Consider the following 18,006-nt stretch of genomic DNA (forward strand, 5'->3'; position numbering starts at 1 on the left):
CCATACAGGAATCAGTGGGCAGTTGCCCGCGCAGGAACGGCAAATCTGCAGAGGAACAGGAAAAACAGGAGCCTCTGTCTCCCTTCCCAGGCAGCCCTTGTAGGGGCAGGTGTCAAACAGGGCCAGGCCCCTTCTGTACATGAACACGGGTGGGGAGACATCGACTCACGTCCATCGAGGAGACATCTTTCTGCGTGTTTGTGAGGCAAACGTGCGTAGCTTTAGCACAGATAAACCGGCAGGTTTTGGGAGGGAAATCTTCTATTCGGCTGGTCTCCTGGGTAGATCTCATCTGACTACAGATGGTCTTGTAGACCAGCACGACTTTATGGAGGCCTACTTCGAGCGCAAAGGCTCGGAGCGCCCTGTAGAACGGCGGGGGATCCCACAAGTGTGGCCTGGTGTTATCCATGGCGCAGAGGCCAAATGGTCTCAGGCTGCTGGCAAAATAAAAGTGGTTCATGAAACTCACTTTCTTGCCAGCAGCCTGGATGTTCTTAAACACATATGCCAGCCCCTGCGCCTTAATAAGCCACACAACGTCTGGGACCCCCCTACCTCCATCCAGGGCACCCTTCATTGACAGCGGCCCCCGTTGCCCTGCAGAAGCCATCCAGCAGTTCCTCAACCCTGGCAACAATGTGAGTGCAGTGTTGCGGGTCCGGTCCCGATGTGTGGATTTTACTTCTTATGTACAGATTTTTGTATTGTTTTATTACATTTTTTGAATATATATCCCTGTGTTTAACTGTATCAGAGTAGAAAAAATAATTATAATAATTAATAAAGCGTTGACACAGCTGGTTTGTATTGAATGGCGTGTCAGTATCATGGCTCAGGGATTGGCCCTACACCACAGAAATAAACACATTGATGCACTAGACTTCCCACCATCCATCTTTAATTCACTGCGAGTGAGATTTTGAGTCTGCCACCTTGGGTAATAATGACCCTTCTTCTGAAAACACCAACATGATAAAAATATAGCCTATTAATAATATTAAGTACAGCATACAATAAACCATAGGAAGCAACATATACACTAGCCTCTAGCCACTAGTGTACACCTGTAAACTTTAATGTAGGCTTCATCGTGATGAATGCCTGGGCATTTGTTTTGGCATATATATATATGTGAAATATTATTTCTGCTATATGATATATCTACTTTGGTATATGATTTATTTTTTCTGCTATATGACATATCCACTTTGGTATGTGATTTCTTTTTTCTGTTAATTTTGAATTAAACGGCCCCTCATAAGTATTACCACAGAAATTAATAAACCATTTGCTGTTGAATTATTTAACATGAATAAGCACCGATCACGTTTAGTAAATATATCAATAATTTCCTTTATGTTAACAAAGGTATTTAATGCTATTTCATAAGATCATTACATCACTGTGGAAAATCTGGTGACTATTTTGACCACTCTTAAGATTAACAAACATCTAAATATGTTGTCCTTGAAATGAGTAATGTTTATACATGTTAACTAAGTCATCTGTTTGCATTAGTCTCACAGCCTCACTTCACCCTACATCAGTTCGCCATCAGAGGTCCTTCTCATCTGAGTACTAAACCCTGTCTCTCACATTCCCCAGCACCAGGATCAATCATCCTATTAACATTCCTCACAACCCATGTGCACTTGTTCCGGATCCGGTTGAGGCGGAGTGTGGAGAACCCAAAGAAGGTCTGCCACCTCCCCAGTACTATACAGATTGGAGAAGCTAGGGGGCTGGTCTACTATGACAGGATGCCAAAACTCTGCAGGCGGTATCAGGGCCAAGACCACGTTGTTGCCCAGTGCACAGCGGTGGTCTGCAGCAAGTGTAAAGGAGGTCACCTGACACATGCCTGCAGAGAAAAGATACTCTGCAACCTCTGTGGCTGTGGGGGCCATATTTATCAGAACTGCCCCCCGTCATACGCAAATAGAGTCGGGTCTCCCTTCTCACGAATTAGCAATTCCATTCCGGACCCTGAGCCGGAAGAGGAGGTAGGCCCAGCACCAGAGGAGGAGGGAGAAGCAGAGGAAGAAAAGCTATATGCCCTGGCTCCAGAACCCCCCCCCCTTACTCCAAAGGAACCGCCAAAAAGAAAGGGGGAACATCTGGAGGGGCGGGGTTGGGTGAAGGTGAGCAATAAAAAGAGAAAAGTGGTGGACAGAGAAGAGAATACTGCCAAGAACCCGAATAATGACTCCTCTCTGGAGGAAGCCCAAGATAGTCGAGCTCCTCCAGTCACCCTCCAGAAGTTCCATACCTGGAGGAAGGAGCCGTGGAGAAATTTACAGAGATGTTGGGGGCCAAGGCCTTCGTGACGGAGGAGGAGTCGAGAAAGAAGAGAGGGGAGAAGAGATACACCTACTCCCCCCCTAAGTCTGAAAAGGAGCTGAAAGGTACTCCTCCTCCTAACATGTCTGGTCCAGGGGTCCTAGGGCCCCCACCTCAGGGCCGCTCCTCAGGAGCAGAGCCCAAACTGACACGCTGGTCTCAGTGGTACAGACGTGAGTAAAGCTTCCCATGTGCACCCGGACTGGCTCTCTGTCTATCTCTCTCTCTGCAGGTCTGTGAGGAGCCAAGACGCCGGCGCCTAGACAATATCCACATAACGTTAGTGCGCCGGCGAGGCGACCACGGCCTGCGGAGACCGGAGCCAACCTGGAGTGAAACATCAGCACTGGGAAGCAAAGGAAGAATTTCTCCATCAGGACTGTGAGGGCCTCCTCTGCAGAATTGATTTCTTGATTGATTTAAGTATGTGTTTTTAAAATTGATAAAGAAAGACTGATTGTCTTTGTTTTAAATGTTTTTAAATGCACATGGTTTTGATTTTTTTTTATGTTTATGGTTTGTCTGATGTGTTATTAGACAGTTTTGTTTTAGTGATATGTTTTGGTTTATTATTTTGTCTAATGCATTTACCGTTTTAGAAACAACACATCAGATTGTTTTGTTTTGGTTCTATTATAGTCATTTTGGTAGTTTGTCATATTAACAGATTGTTTTGATATTTAATGCACTTTTGAATGCACTTGTTTTGTTTAAAACTTTTAAGGATTTTAAAAGTTTTAGAAATTATTTTAGAATTGTATTTAATCTAGTTTAATAGTTTTTAATCATAAGTATTAAAACTTTGTATTTTGTATATTGTAATGTAAAATAATTTACCCAATAAATAGTATCTTTGGAACCACCTGTGTTTTGACCTTTGCCATCTTTTCCTGACTACCTCTCTTGGATCTCCCTGTATAGCCTGTTTGCCTAATTGACTGACCCCTGGACTGTCCTTGTTTTTTGCCATTTGGATTCCCCCTTGTTAGATTGTTTGCCTTTTTCCCCATCTAAATAGTGAGCCTGCAATTGGATCCACCATCCTTGTCCTTGAGGTCATTACAGCCAGTTGCTGCCTCTGAATAGTCAGACCTTAAGACAGACAAACCAATGCATTCATTCATGCAGTAGTTCATTAATTACATTAGTTCATTAGTTACCATTAACAAATATGTTTCATGACTTGATGCATTACCTACTGGCTTGTTCATGTTAATTAACTTATTAGTTAATGTCTCACAAATGGGACATATTGTAAAGTGTTACCATCATTTGTTGATTTAATGAACAAGCCACATATCAAATGTTAAAAGGCTTATGACATTGTGCTTCCTAGTTAAATGTATTCCTGGTTTTGTACTGACTAATTAATATTCACAAACCTAAGTCACCTGATTTTAATTAAGAAAGAAATTAACAATAAAATGCAGGCTATGGTAATACAGTGATACAGGCTACAGTGGAGATGAAGCTCTTTTATAACAAAGTCAGAAGGTTCTTTTTTCCATAGTTGTGATGGAAGTGTAAGAGAATTTGACATGCTTGGTTTTTCAGTCAATCTAAATAAAACTCATAGGTCAATTGGTTTCTCTTTTAAGCTTCTTTTTAGAGGGAAGATGTCACATATGTGCAATAATCATTTATTTGTGACAAAAATAGAAAACTAATATCATTCAATTATATTACTGAAAATAAGTACTATGCTTCTGCTGGATTACAGAAAGAAACAGATAATACCCGATTTCTCCTCTTCTCCTCACAGGGCAGCTTAGGTCAGTCTGGTCAGGCAACGGGTGTCTCTCTCTCTCTCTCTCTCTCTCTCTCCCTCCCTTCCTCCTGCTTTTCTCTTGTTGTTGTCTTCTCTTTGATCTTATTGAACTCACTTCTCTTTGTTTGTCCCTAGTTTTATAACATTTCCTTTCAACCAATTACATTTTGGCAGCACGACACCATGAGAACTTAGAAGTGGGGGTCTTTGGAATTTGGCTAGAAGCCAATCAGAGGACATGTACCAATGATTTTGTACTAGTCATGTCAGGGCCTCCTTTGATCTTAGGGAACTAGATCAAAGGGGAGAAGTCTGTTTCCTCAAATATACAGTCTAACAAATAATATCTTACAGAAGTTATTATTTAAAGATACTAAGATGATGGAACAGAACAGAGGAATCACAGATCTGTTCTGTATACATTCCTACTGTCACATGAGTACACCTACACCTGTGGTGAGATCACTAGTTCCCCTTAAATGTCAACAGGCAATGCAACAAATAACCTTTTACACTGAATACAAATTTAATTTGTAACATCGATGATAGATTAACAATCAATTTGCACACAGTAAAGAAAAAATTAAGATAAAATAACTAGTATAGTACTAGTACTAGTTTATATAAATATGCATTTTAAATAAATAGGCAAGGTGCCAGCAAAGCAGCCAAGAAGCTGACAGTGGCAAAATCTTTCCAGCATTTTCAAGCATTTGAAATTTTTTGGACAGTTTGCATAATTGGCTACTGTTGGAGAGGGTTCTTGCTGGGTGATGCCCTGCAATGGACTGGTGTCCTGTGGGTGTATCCTGCCCCATGCTTGCCAAGTTCGGCTTTAGTGCACACAGTGACATTGTACTGGATGAAGTGTTGTTAGTATTGGATAGATGGATGGATTATTCAGGTCATCACTGAAGTTTTTATTGAGAGAACTTCAGAGCTGCTTTTAACGTTTTGAGAACCTTTCACTTGGCCTTCAGCAGCAAATAACGCAGCTTGTTTTCCTCTCACAATGACAAGAAACCATTGGCGTAGCCAGGATTTTGATTCAATTTCTCGTGGTGAGCATTGTGCACATAGTTTATTGAAAAGAAAAAGACAATCAATGTATAATAACATAAAACAATTGTGTAATTTTTAATTAGGCTTAATGCTAATGGCAAAAGAGACACCTTAATCTTAATGGGAAAGAAGGGAAGAACATGTTTCCACAAAGCAATCCATGCCCATTGAGATTGCAATGATTTAAACATTGAATTCAAATTTAAACTTGTATACAAGCACAATTATCATAAAATTGGATGCACCCCAGGCTACATCACTGCAAGGAACCTGTTTAGATATTTCTAGGGAAAAATGTTGATACACATTTGATTATTTTAGACAAGATTGTGAAACACACACCAATGCATTAAAATACACAACCTTTCTTTTTTGTTTGTTTCTCACAGTGATTTTTTTTGCTCCATTACCTAAGAAATACTTAAAATGATTAATTCTGTGACTCAGCTGTGTAATTTCAGTTTCTCCCATGCATTCCACTGTTGTAATCTCTTCAGGATAATTATGACACACCTCAGTGTCTAAAATAAGAAAATCGCTGCATTTCACCTAAACATCCAAGGCTTTTGCCTGGAGTTGTACATGGTTCTGTAATTCTTGGTAAATTTACTGTTTCTATTTCATATTTCATTCATGTCCTCTTGTGTCAAGCCTGACGTTTGGCTACTCACCCAAACAGCACATACCGTGGCATTGTGACTGCAATCCTTCATAACTGAACAAGATTGTAAAAGAAAGTTTTTGTAAATATACCTTTCTCACCTATAATATTTGAACGATTCCTAATGAATTACAAACATATCATACAAATCTTTTTTTTGTGTGCTATACAATTACCTGATTTACTTGAATTTGATGAAAGACCAATATAGTTAGCATAGCATAGTGAAGTCCTTCACGGGAGTATTATAAAGTTCCTAACTAGAGATGGAGCAAATGCAGGACCTACAATCAAAACACAAATCCGGGTGCTCTGTCAGAAGGGTTTAGGGTGTTTTCACACTTGGTTCATTTGAGCCGATTTAAGTGAAGAGGAAGTTCCTGTGTGTGTCACCTTTTATACAAACAGGAAGTAGGAAGGGACATGTTTGATTGACTGACACAAGGGACAGTGACAGCTCTGATAGAGAGATGTCTCGATCAGGTTACAACATTCAAAATAATCATAATTCCAGGAGCCGTGTGATTTCCGGGTCTGCATCAATACTTATACTTGAAATCGAGCGTTTCTCTCATGAACAGAGACCTCAGAACAGAAAACAGAGACGGCTGACCAATGACAGCACTTCAGTCCTCTGGGCGTGTTCAGAAGTTCAGAGGTCAAATTTAGAGGTCGGTAGAGCATGATCATGTATTTGCAATAATGTTTGCAATTGCATTTACATTTTGTTCACAAGACAGCATATGAGGTATGACATGCATTTGCAAAGAGGGGCGCTGTTTTTCTCATGTCACAATGGCATTCTCAATTTAATGAAGTCCATCTTGAAGCGGGGTTGATCATGCATTTGTAATAGCAGTCCTTGACCATGCATTTACAATAGCATTTCAATTTTGTCCAGAAAACTGCGTAAGAGCTAGGACATGTATTTGCAAAGAGGGGCCTGTTTTTCTACTTTCACAAATACATAATCATTTGAATAAAGTCCAGCATAAAGCGGGGGACATTTTTGAAAATGCAATTGCAATTGGCTTTTGTATTTACATTTTAATATGGTCTGCGAATGTGCATACTAGTGTATGGAAATGAAAATGCAAATGGGATTATTGCATTTTCATTTTCATTTTGTCCCAAATAATGCGTGCATAAATGGAACATCATTATGCAATTGTGGGATTGCATAATGATGTTCTATTTTGCATTTACATTTTAATTAAGTCCTCTATATGCTTCCATAAATAACATATGCATAAATACAAAATGAAAATGTAATTGTGGGATTACATTTGCATTTGAATGAAGTCCACTATATGCTTCCATACTGTTCTTGTAACCCATTTTCTTATTACAAAGTTTCAAGAGAGACTTTAATTTGTGACCATGACATTTACAATAGCACTTTGCGATTTCAAATACATCAATCAATCAGTCAATCAATATGTTTATGTTTTGCATCCGTCCACTAATTGTAGTAAACATCTGGCATCAGACATAATGCATAATGGTGTTAAGTAAAAAAAAAATACATGGAAAAAAATTTGACTAAAACTAGACTAAAACGTTTTTGTCAACTAATATTAACTAAATCAAATGAAATATTAAATTACTAAAATGTGACTAAAACTGATAAGCTTTTTAGTCAAAATAGTAAGACTAAAACTAGATTTAAAATAGTTGCCAAAATGAATACTGCAGAGTTCATTAATCTGCAGAGAGTGTGATTACCGACAGAGGGAATCTGCAACCTTGTCTTCGGAGTCTTCTCTCACACCACCCCTCGAACCACAACTCTTCCTCTTAGTCCTAGATCTTACTTCGGGGTCGGGTGGTCTTTTTACTTATTTTCAGGCAGTCCTCAGGCAGATTAAAATCCAAAATGTCAGTGGTGGAGGGACAACACTTGCTCTCGTGTACAGGCAGAGCTGTGGTCTCTCCCTGAGCAGAGCCCCCACCTCATTCCGTGCCACTTTCTGCCACAGGGGAATTTGCAGTCTGCAAAGTGTTCTGAACTGCTTGTGCCAACAAGAAATTCAGGTGACACCTTGCATTCTGGGATTGTTTTTGTTTTTGACAAACATTGAAAATGTTAAAGAAACAATTACCCTTGAGAACATGATGCTGTTAATGTTCCCTGAGTGGAATGCTAATACAGATCAAGAGTAATTAAATTGTTTCACATGCAACTATGCAGTATGAATTGGTAATTTCAATTGAAATAAACTTTTGATTCTCTGTATGAATTTGATTATGAATTCTGTGTTTCTGAAGTGTAGTTTCACTAATTTTGTTACATTATTTTACAATGCTTTCTGAAAGTGCCCATTTACACAAATATGTCGCCATAACCCTAAATCATTCTTAGTTCACTCATTTATTACAATGTGGCTACAACAGTATTTGGTTTGATGGGACTTTCCTCATTAATGGAGCACAATGGGTTAAGTATTACAAAATCAAAAAAAAAGTCATAAAACATCTACCATGGAGGCTTGGTATTTTGGGAAAACTGTCCTGCTGTTCTGTAGCCCCTCAACACTGGATTACTGCCTGGACATTGGAAGGATGGTGAGACCATTCAGGCTTTTATATCTAGATGAAGGAGTAATTTTTATCTAATTTATGTGCTTTGTAGCTGTTGTGTATTGCCTTAATGTGTGAATTGTTCTGTAAAGGTTTCCATAATGAATTGTGATGTCTTGCAATATAAATGTATCTTGATTATTATTTTCACAAGCTAGGGGTGGCCAAATTAGCTGTGCACTTACGCCACTCTCAGTTTAGTGAGTGAGGGAACTCGTACCACCAACTACCCCACATGTGCAGGCTTGGATCAGGACCCCAGATCACCACAACAGGACCAGGTATGAATTGAAACAGTTTATTTTTACAGGCAACCAACACAATTGCAGGGTTTGCAATTTGAAAACTGTACAAAATCACCTTTAATAAAATGCAGGGTAATAAAAGAGACTAAAACCCTAACTTAACTTCAAAAGAAAAACACATATAATGAACAAATTGTTAACAAAATAAATATTTTTGTGCCGCCACACTGTATTCAATGGTATTAAGAGAGATCTTCTCTTCTTTGTTGCAGAGTAGAATACGCAGTGCAGGAAATGATCTCTTTTAAAATACAACATTGTTCTAACTATCTTAGGTGATGCTTGGTTACTGTGAAGGAAAATGCAGATGCAATTAACAGTCTCCTCTTCTCTTGCCAGCTGCCAGCTACAGGATACACAGTCAGGTAAATAGCAGTATTCACAAGAAGTACAATGGTAATGTCCCAAATCTCATCCCTTTCTTTGTTTTTTCTTTTCCAGGTCCCCTCACCATGCTGCTAACCCACCAGGAAGTGGCACCCAGAAAGACATGGAAAGCAGGTTTGTAATGTCAGAAAAAGCTTCTTGAACTCTCTTCTCTTTAATGCCTGACTGCCTGCCTGCTAATTTGCTCAAAGAAAACAACATAATCAAAACACAAATGTAATCAATACAATAAGTGATTAATAAGTGAAAAAAACAACTACACAGTGAAGGAGGAATCTAAATATAATAGATACAAATAGATTTCAAGAAAATAATATACCAAAAATTAAACCAAGTGAAAATACCAATATAAAGTAACTAAAATAATTAGTGATCATTAAGCTTATTAAAACCATCCATGACATTATTCTGAGAAATAATACAAGCTAACGAAGAAAGTAAGGAAAGTAGTGAGTCACTGTGTTACACAGTCCAGTCATGAAGGCAATAATGGAAGGACTTTGATGAAGTGCAAAATAATAAGCTCATTGCAAGTCAATTCTAAAACCTCCTGTGAGTATGTTTATTAATAACCTGTGTCCATCGGTGGCACTTCCTAGCACAGATGTGCACAATTGGCGGACCGAGTCAAGGTTCTATCTGGACCTCGCCACATTTCTCATAAATAATTGTTAAATACTGATGAAGCGACGCTTTTTTTTTTTTCTTCAAAGTACACATACTGCGCTGGCTCAGCATAGCTGGGAGGGTCCCAGACAGTGCCCCGTACTACTGTGTGTTTTCCAATCACGTACGTTATTTAAATCACTTCACAAAACTCAGCCAATCAAAGAGAGTGTTTAAATGCATGTGAGAGAGAGAGAGAGAGAGAGAGAGAGAGAGAGAGAGAGACGGCGCGAGGAGCATAAGCGGGAGTGAGAGGAGAAGCTTTAGAATGGCGTGCGCAAAAATCTGGAAAGTCGATGCAGAAAATTGAGCTTTCAAAGAGGAGTGGACAGACAAATATGCCTTCATTCTTCCCGTAGCGAGTGTCAAACCACTCTGCCTGATTTGTTCAGAGACCGTGGCTCTAATAAAAAGTGCCAACTTGAAGCGCCACTACGAGACAAAGCACAGATCTTTTGAGCAATCACAGCAGTCTGAGGTGAGGGCATGCAAAGTAAACGAACTCAAAGCCCAGTATGATCGGTCCACCAGAGTCCTCTCCCATGCATTCACTGCCCAACAACGTGCAAATGAATGTTCACTAAAAATAGCTTGGATTTTGGGTCAACACCAAAAGCCATTTACTGACGGGGGAGTGGTGATGGAGTGCATGAATGCTGTTGCTGAAACTTTACTTGACGGTAAACAAAAAGACGAGCTGTGTGAAAAGATTAAGCAAATCCCAATGTCACGTTTTGCCAACAACAGCAAAAAAGAGTGAAATACTAACAGAGGATGTATTAACACAGCTTGATGATGCTATTCAGAGTGCACCATGCATAGCATTAGCTGTTGATGAATCTACTGATGTGAGTGATAATGCCCAGCTTCTGGTGTATGTTAGATTTTACCATACAGAGAAGAAGGCATTCTGTGAAGACCTGTTAGGTGTAACACAATTCGAGACACATACAAGAGGAAAGGACATATACATGGCCATAAAGGAGATGCTGAGAAAGAAGGGGATAGATCTAAAACAAGTGGTCTCTATCACCTCAGATGGGGCCCCTGCCATGATAGGAAGAGAGAGAGGAGCTGTGGCACATTTGAACCCTGAACTCACAGCTTATCACTGCATCATTCATCAGTCTGTCCTGTGTGCCAATCTGTCAGAAGAGTATGCTCAAGTGATGAATACAATCATGAAACTCATCAACTTCCTCAGGGCATCCTCATCTCATCAACTTCTGAGAGACTGCTGAGAGAATTCCTGAAAGAAGTTGAGGCAAATGCAAATGACCTACTGCTGCACAACAATGTAAGATGGCTCAGTAAAGGCAGAGTGTTGGAACGCTTTTGGTCCATTTGGAAGGAAATAACAGCTTTCCTAGTACAGCTAGTACAGAGAGCAAAGAGCAAAATGGATATTGTTGCTTTTTTTGACATCACATCACACCTTAATGAGCTCAATGTAAAACTACAGGGCAAGAACAATTCAGTTTGTGATTTGATGACAGCTGTCTGCTCCTTCCAGAGGAAAGAGATTGTGCACACTTCCCAAAAGTGCAGGAACAGATTCAGGGTGAGAGAGATGTTTCTCCTCATGTTGACTTCATAAATAAGCTGATTGGAAACTTCTTTGACAGCTTCAACCTCGGACAGCAGCTCCTTCTTCTCATTGTAAATCCATTCCTCATCACAGATGTCAGAGGATTTTCAATGGAGGTGACACAGACTTTCAAGTGGGCACATGCTGGGTCTCTACAGATGGAACTGATCGATCTGCAAGCAAATGTTGCACTAAGAGAGCACTTTCAACTAACTGATCATGACACTTTCTGGCTGCAGGCTGTGTCTGACACTGTTTTCCCTGGTAGCACTACACACCTTGACCATGTTTGGCTCCACATACAGTTGTGAGTCTTCTTTCTCCACTATGAACATCATTAAAAATAAGTACCGTTCTAGACTCAACAATGAGCACCTACATATGTGCATGAGAATGGCACTGACTCCATTCCAGCCAAGGTTCAAGTTACTGGCAGGGCAAGCAAAAGCCCATTTCTCTCACTAAAGAAGAGAGATGTGAAGAGTTCAGATTTGTTCAAAAATCAAAGCACTTTTTTCAGAAACAGGTACTTTTGTTATTTTGTTGTGAAAAAAAATAGTTTTGCTTGAAATGAGAACATTTGTGATAGGCCTACTTTTATTTATGATTAGGCTGCATATTTATTTTACCTCATGTTTAATGTGTCTGCATTGAAAATGTGCAATAAATATTGTTGAAATGTTATTGAAATGTAGTACTTTGTTTATTAGCTATACATATACAAGAACTACATATGCCCCCAAATCATAGTGCACGTTAGAGATTTTAATGGTTTGGACCTTTGGGGAGAGAAAATGTTAGTCACTGGACCTCTTTGAATTCTAATTGTGCACCCCTGTCCTAGCATGATGGAGTCCAGGGGGAACACAGAAGAGCATGGGAGGTGTGGAAGTGGGGTTAAATTCAAAGATAAATAAATAGGCATGCAGATAATTTAAAGAAAATGAAACAAACAAACACAATACAAGTAATAGAGAAACAAAAGGAGCAGCTCAAGAACAAGGTATATCTGATTATGCAGCCTTCCTAGGAAGAGGAATCTGTATGAACCTGTAGTAAAAATGTAAAACATGCCACAGGTTCTAATCCACCCACACGTCTTTTTAGCTTTTTGTTCTCTCTTTCTTAGCCAGGGTGACTTACAATTGACATAAAATAACACTTTTCTTCAAAGAAACATTACATATCACAGTAAGTGCAATAAAGAGCATATAATACACAGTATACATGTTATTTAAAATCTTAAAATCAGTGCACCATGTGCAATAAAGTATGATAAATGGCATATATCAATATATATATTTATCTATCTTTCTTTCACATACAAAGATTGGAGTTGAATGAGGTGTGTGAGGCTTTAAAGTTCCATCTAATAAGAGGTGTGTAACACTTTTTTTCAAGCAGCTGCATAGAACAGACATACAAGACAAACACCTTAGCTGCATAGAATTAATGGTTTACAGATGCAGAGCATTTGCAGACCAGTTGAAAACCTTTGGTTTACACCAGTTATACAGTTGTGGTAAACTACTTGAAAAACCTTATATTTACAATAGGTTTACATATAACTACAATAAGTAAATGTTTCTTTACAATATTGTGCTGTGTATGTAAACGTTGAGCAAAATATTTAAGGTTTACACACTGCAGATGTATTTCAAATGCCTTGTAAAATAGATGTTTGCATAATATTTACATGACCCTTATGCATAGTAAACTTGTTTTTTTACATGGTTTACACTACATATGTAAACCTTTTGTATTCCAACAATAAAATATGTTTAAACAATGTTTTACATGCATTTTTCTTATGAAAATTGTGTTTAAAATACATGTACATGTGACTTTAATAACCTATGGTATATGGTGGCTGACATAACATGTATGTGAATTCTTTATGTGTTAACCCCACTTAATAACTATAAGTATTAATTTTAAGGTAACATTAAATATTTTAAACAACACCAAAAGCCAGAGAAAAAGAGGTAAGAATGTTAGTTTCTTCAGCCACAAGGCCAAAGTTATATTTAGTAGTGCTACAAACTCCTTTTGTTCTTTGTTACCTCAACTTTTGGATTTGCCTTTGAAACACCTGTCTGCCTGATATTCTGAGATTGCCTGTGTACCTCAACCACACCCTTTATCTTCGTTTGCCCTGTCTTGCCGGTACATTGACTCCAGCCTGTTTCTGACCTCTTCTCCTCACCCCGCAACTGGGTCCTCTACTACATTGTGCACCCGAGCTCCACAGCCATGACAGCCGGGTAGAGAATTTCTATATAATATTTGTATTTTAATTTAATCAGAAGACCCATAGGTCCACATGCTCTTGGCTTGTGCTCCCTGCACATATTTTCTAATTACATTTTGCAATGGATAACATATGCTATTATTAATCAATTGTGAAACATTAGCTATGGACAATCATGTGCTGTATTTTGAGCAAACCCTATCAGTTTTAGGAATACAGTACAAGCATAGAATATAGCCATTACTTTACTAATTACTAAACCTAATTAACTTCTCCGGAGCAGCGGCCCCTAGCGGCGGGAGGTGACAAGGACCTTAGCGACGTCACCATTTACATTCTTCTTTGTATTCGTTTCTCTGCGGTCCACAAATTAGTTTTAACACTTTCCTTTTCTACCCTTTTAAATGACCAATCAGTGGGTATGCAAGCTTCAAACCGTATAGAGCTTAATAAGTTTATACATACATTAATTAAATCTAAATACAACACAAGGAAACTAAACTACAAGGAAAATAACTCTATAGCCAAATTTACCACTTGGCTACATTTACAAAGCAGTTTATACACTGTAAATTTAGTACGTTTGTAGGTTACTTGGGTTTACAAAGAGTTTGCAGGTTTTGTAAACTTTTGATTTCATGCAGTGCTAGTTTGTTTGAGTCTAAACTACACACACAATGAGTCCCTACACAAAGAACAAATAAAACATGAACACAACAAACAAACAACAGTCCAATCTGTTGCTGTAGTGGGTTTTTTGCTCTACTGGTGAGGCTGTGTGGGTCAGACAAGCAAAACTGGTTGATCTAAAATTACTTCGAAGAATATTTGAAAAATAGATTGTGTAATATGTACCTGTGCTCACATGCCCCAGCAGGGGTTGTGTATATCTCAGAGAGTGTATAAATACACCAGGTGAAACAGGTCTGTTCCATGGGTTTACAGCTGAGACAGGTGAGTCTGAGATTACATTAACTGATGCTTTCTATTTCATGTTCTTTTGTGTGTGATGTTAGAGATGATGAAATCAAATTTGATATGATAGAGGGTTTTTTGCAATGCAATATACTGCAATGATGTTCCCAACTATTAAAGACCTCTGAAAGAGAAATGTTGTACTAATTCTGTACCTGTTCTGTATGTCACTCATTAATTTGCATCTTCTAATTACAAAATTATGTCAGGAAAAGGTCAGGAATTTCACTGTATGTAATTATTATTTTTCAGTTCTTGTTGTTAAACTTGGCTTCATGTTTGCACTATAGTAATGATCATGTGCGAGACAAGTACATTATTCTGTTTTTTATTAATCTTAACCTATTCCTTATTTCATTATCTTTACTATTCACAGCTGAATTGATCTATAACTTCAAGAGCATTTTAACACTACCTAATTTAACTACTACTAATTTTAAGGTAACATTAAATATTTTAAACGACACCAAAAGCCAGAGAAAAAGAGGTAAGAATGTTAGTTTCTTCAGCCACAAGGCCAAAGTTATATTTAGTAGTGCTACAAACTCCTTTTGTTCTTTGTTACCTCAACTTTTGGATTTGCCTTTGAAACACCTGTCTGCCTGATATTCTGAGATTGCCTGTGTACCTCAACCACACCCTTTATCTTCGTTTGCCCTGTCTTGCCGGTACATTGACTCCAGCCTGTTTCTGACCTCTTCTCCTCACCCCGCAACTGGGTCCTCTACTACATTGTGCACCCGAGCTCCACAGCCATGACAGCCGGGTAGAGAATTTCTATATAATATTTGTATTTTAATTTAATCAGAAGACCCATAGGTCCACATGCTCTTGGCTTGTGCTCCCTGCACATATTTTCTAATTACATTTTGCAATGGATAACATATGCTATTATTAATCAATTGTGAAACATTAGCTATGGACAATCATGTGCTGTATTTTGAGCAAACCCTATCAGTTTTAGGAATACAGTACAAGCATAGAATATAGCCATTACTTTACTAATTACTAAACCTAATTAACTTCTCCGGAGCAGCGGCCCCTAGCGGCGGGAGGTGACAAGGACCTTAGCGACGTCACCATTTACATTCTTCTTTGTATTCGTTTCTCTGCGGTCCACAAATTAGTTTTAACACTTTCCTTTTCTACCCTTTTAAATGACCAATCAGTGGGTATGCAAGCTTCAAACCGTATAGAGCTTAATAAGTTTATACATACATTAATTAAATCTAAATACAACACAAGGAAACTAAACTACAAGGAAAATAACTCTATAGCCAAATTTACCACTTGGCTACATTTACAAAGCAGTTTATACACTGTAAATTTAGTACGTTTGTAGGTTACTTGGGTTTACAAAGAGTTTGCAGGTTTTGTAAACTTTTGATTTCATGCAGTGCTAGTTTGTTTGAGCCTAAACTACACACACAATGAGTCCCTACACAAAGAACAAATAAAACATGAACACAACAAACAAACAACAGTCCAATCTGTTGCTGTAGTGGGTTTTTTGCTCTACTGGTGAGGCTGTGTGGGTCAGACAAGCAAAACTGGTTGATCTAAAATTACTTCGAAGAATATTTGAAAAATAGATTGTGTAATATGTACCTGTGCTCACATGCCCCAGCAGGGGTTGTGTATATCTCAGAGAGTGTATAAATACACCAGGTGAAACAGGTCTGTTCCATGGGTTTACAGCTGAGACAGGTGAGTCTGAGATTACATTAACTGATGCTTTCTATTTCATGTTCTTTTGTGTGTGATGTTAGAGATGATGAAATCAAATTTGATATGATAGAGGGTTTTTTGCAATGCAATATACTGCAATGATGTCAACGATGAGGTCAAAGTTCAGTTCATTTGAACTCTCAGTGACGCGACCAGCGACTGTCACCAGAAAGTATAAACTGCACAGCGACACATTAACGATGATTGCTGGTCGTTTTGCTCTTCAGTGACGGTCGGGTTACAGAGTGTAAACTGGCCTTAAGTCTAGCAAGTTGAAATAAGCAAGTTGAAGCAAGTTGACTACACACTGATGTGTAGTCCTTCAATTATTGAAAGGCATAAAACCATTTCTGTCTGCATTAGCCTTGATGAAAATAAAACCAAACGTGTTTACAGAGCACTGCCCCAGTCTCAGCATTGTCTCATGAAAATGACAACACTTTTGTTTTCTCTGATAGCGAGAGATAACGTTATCTCGTGATCATGACATAATGGCCCGTTATGTCGTGATCACGAGATAACCAGGTGGGCTGTTTTTTTTTCATGTTCTCAGCGAGCCACTGTAAGAATTGCTGAACACTGCAGTATTATCAGAAAACTATCCTGTAGCTGCTCACTTTACCAATGCACAATACTCTATCTTGTCCCTTAGATAATATGGTATTGAACAGGTGTAACTCTCTAGGAGGGGTGGTGACTTCTCTTCTTCTTAAAATATAAGCTTTTTGGATACATAATCTCAGAACTCTGATTCCTAAGGGGATGAATATTGATTTTGATTTAAGACCCTTTCTATAGACTAGTCTTCCATGCAATTGGCAAAAAATATCTAGATTTAATTTTAATTTTTGAAACTGTTTTAAATTCCATTTTGTAATTTTTGTATTTTTTTGGATGACTAATATTGGTGTATGGGTAGAGTAGATTCATATATTGATTCGTAGGGGCAAGGCGTGTCTGTAGTTGATTGCAGTGTTTGGTTTGGGGACAGTGTGTGGTTCTGCTTCAACTGCAAATTGTTGGTGGTTTTGGTATTGCCGTGCATGGTCGCTAAACTGATTATGGTTTACTACGGGGTCCTTGCTGGTGCTGTGCCTCTTCCCGCTGAGTCGATTTGCTATTGAGACATTACTAATTACATTTATTTATTAACAATTACTGAATTTACTTAATTACAATTTACATCCTTACTTCTTTATGGACAGTTATATTGAATATATATGGCAAGCCAAATTATCATTTAAATTATCTTCAAATATTTCAAGATATCTTTCAATGCTTTAGAGATATCTGCAAATATTTCAAGATATCTCTAAATCATTTAAAGATATCTGCAAATCATTTAAATATATCTTATTTAAAAGTACATTTAGAGATATCTTTAAATGATTTAGAGATATCTTTAAATGATTTCCTGTATGTAGACCAAGATGATCACTTCCTGTTCACTTGTTCATTTATTTCTATGTAACTGAATGAGGAAACAGGAAGTGATATCAGCCAAAATACAGGAAGTCATCTTTAAATGATTTGCAGATATCTCTAAATTATTTAAATATATCTGCAAATCATTTAGAGATATTTTTAAAAACACCTTAATTAGGTATCTGTAAATTATTTGCAGATCATTTAGAGATATCTCAAAATATTTAAAGATATCTTGAAATGCATTTTGAGATCTCTCTAAATGAT

The 18,006-nt window shown here is 38.1% G+C and overlaps 1 protein-coding gene across 1 annotated transcript in view; it reads left to right on the top strand.

The window, feature by feature from the left end:
- The first annotated feature begins 2,305 nt into the window (after window positions 1-2,305).
- LOC136764020 (cytosolic phospholipase A2 gamma) overlaps window positions 2,306-18,006 on the top strand; it is a 59,203-nt gene continuing 43,502 nt past the window's right edge. The window contains exons 1-2 of the mRNA XM_066717851.1: window positions 2,306-2,508; window positions 9,161-9,220. Coding sequence (XP_066573948.1) covers window positions 2,306-2,508; window positions 9,161-9,220 — 263 coding nt within the window. The remainder of the gene's footprint in view (window positions 2,509-9,160; window positions 9,221-18,006) is intronic.

This window comes from Amia ocellicauda, chromosome 12, assembly GCF_036373705.1.
Source record: "Amia ocellicauda isolate fAmiCal2 chromosome 12, fAmiCal2.hap1, whole genome shotgun sequence".
In the NCBI taxonomy this organism is placed as follows: domain Eukaryota; kingdom Metazoa; phylum Chordata; class Actinopteri; order Amiiformes; family Amiidae; genus Amia; species Amia ocellicauda.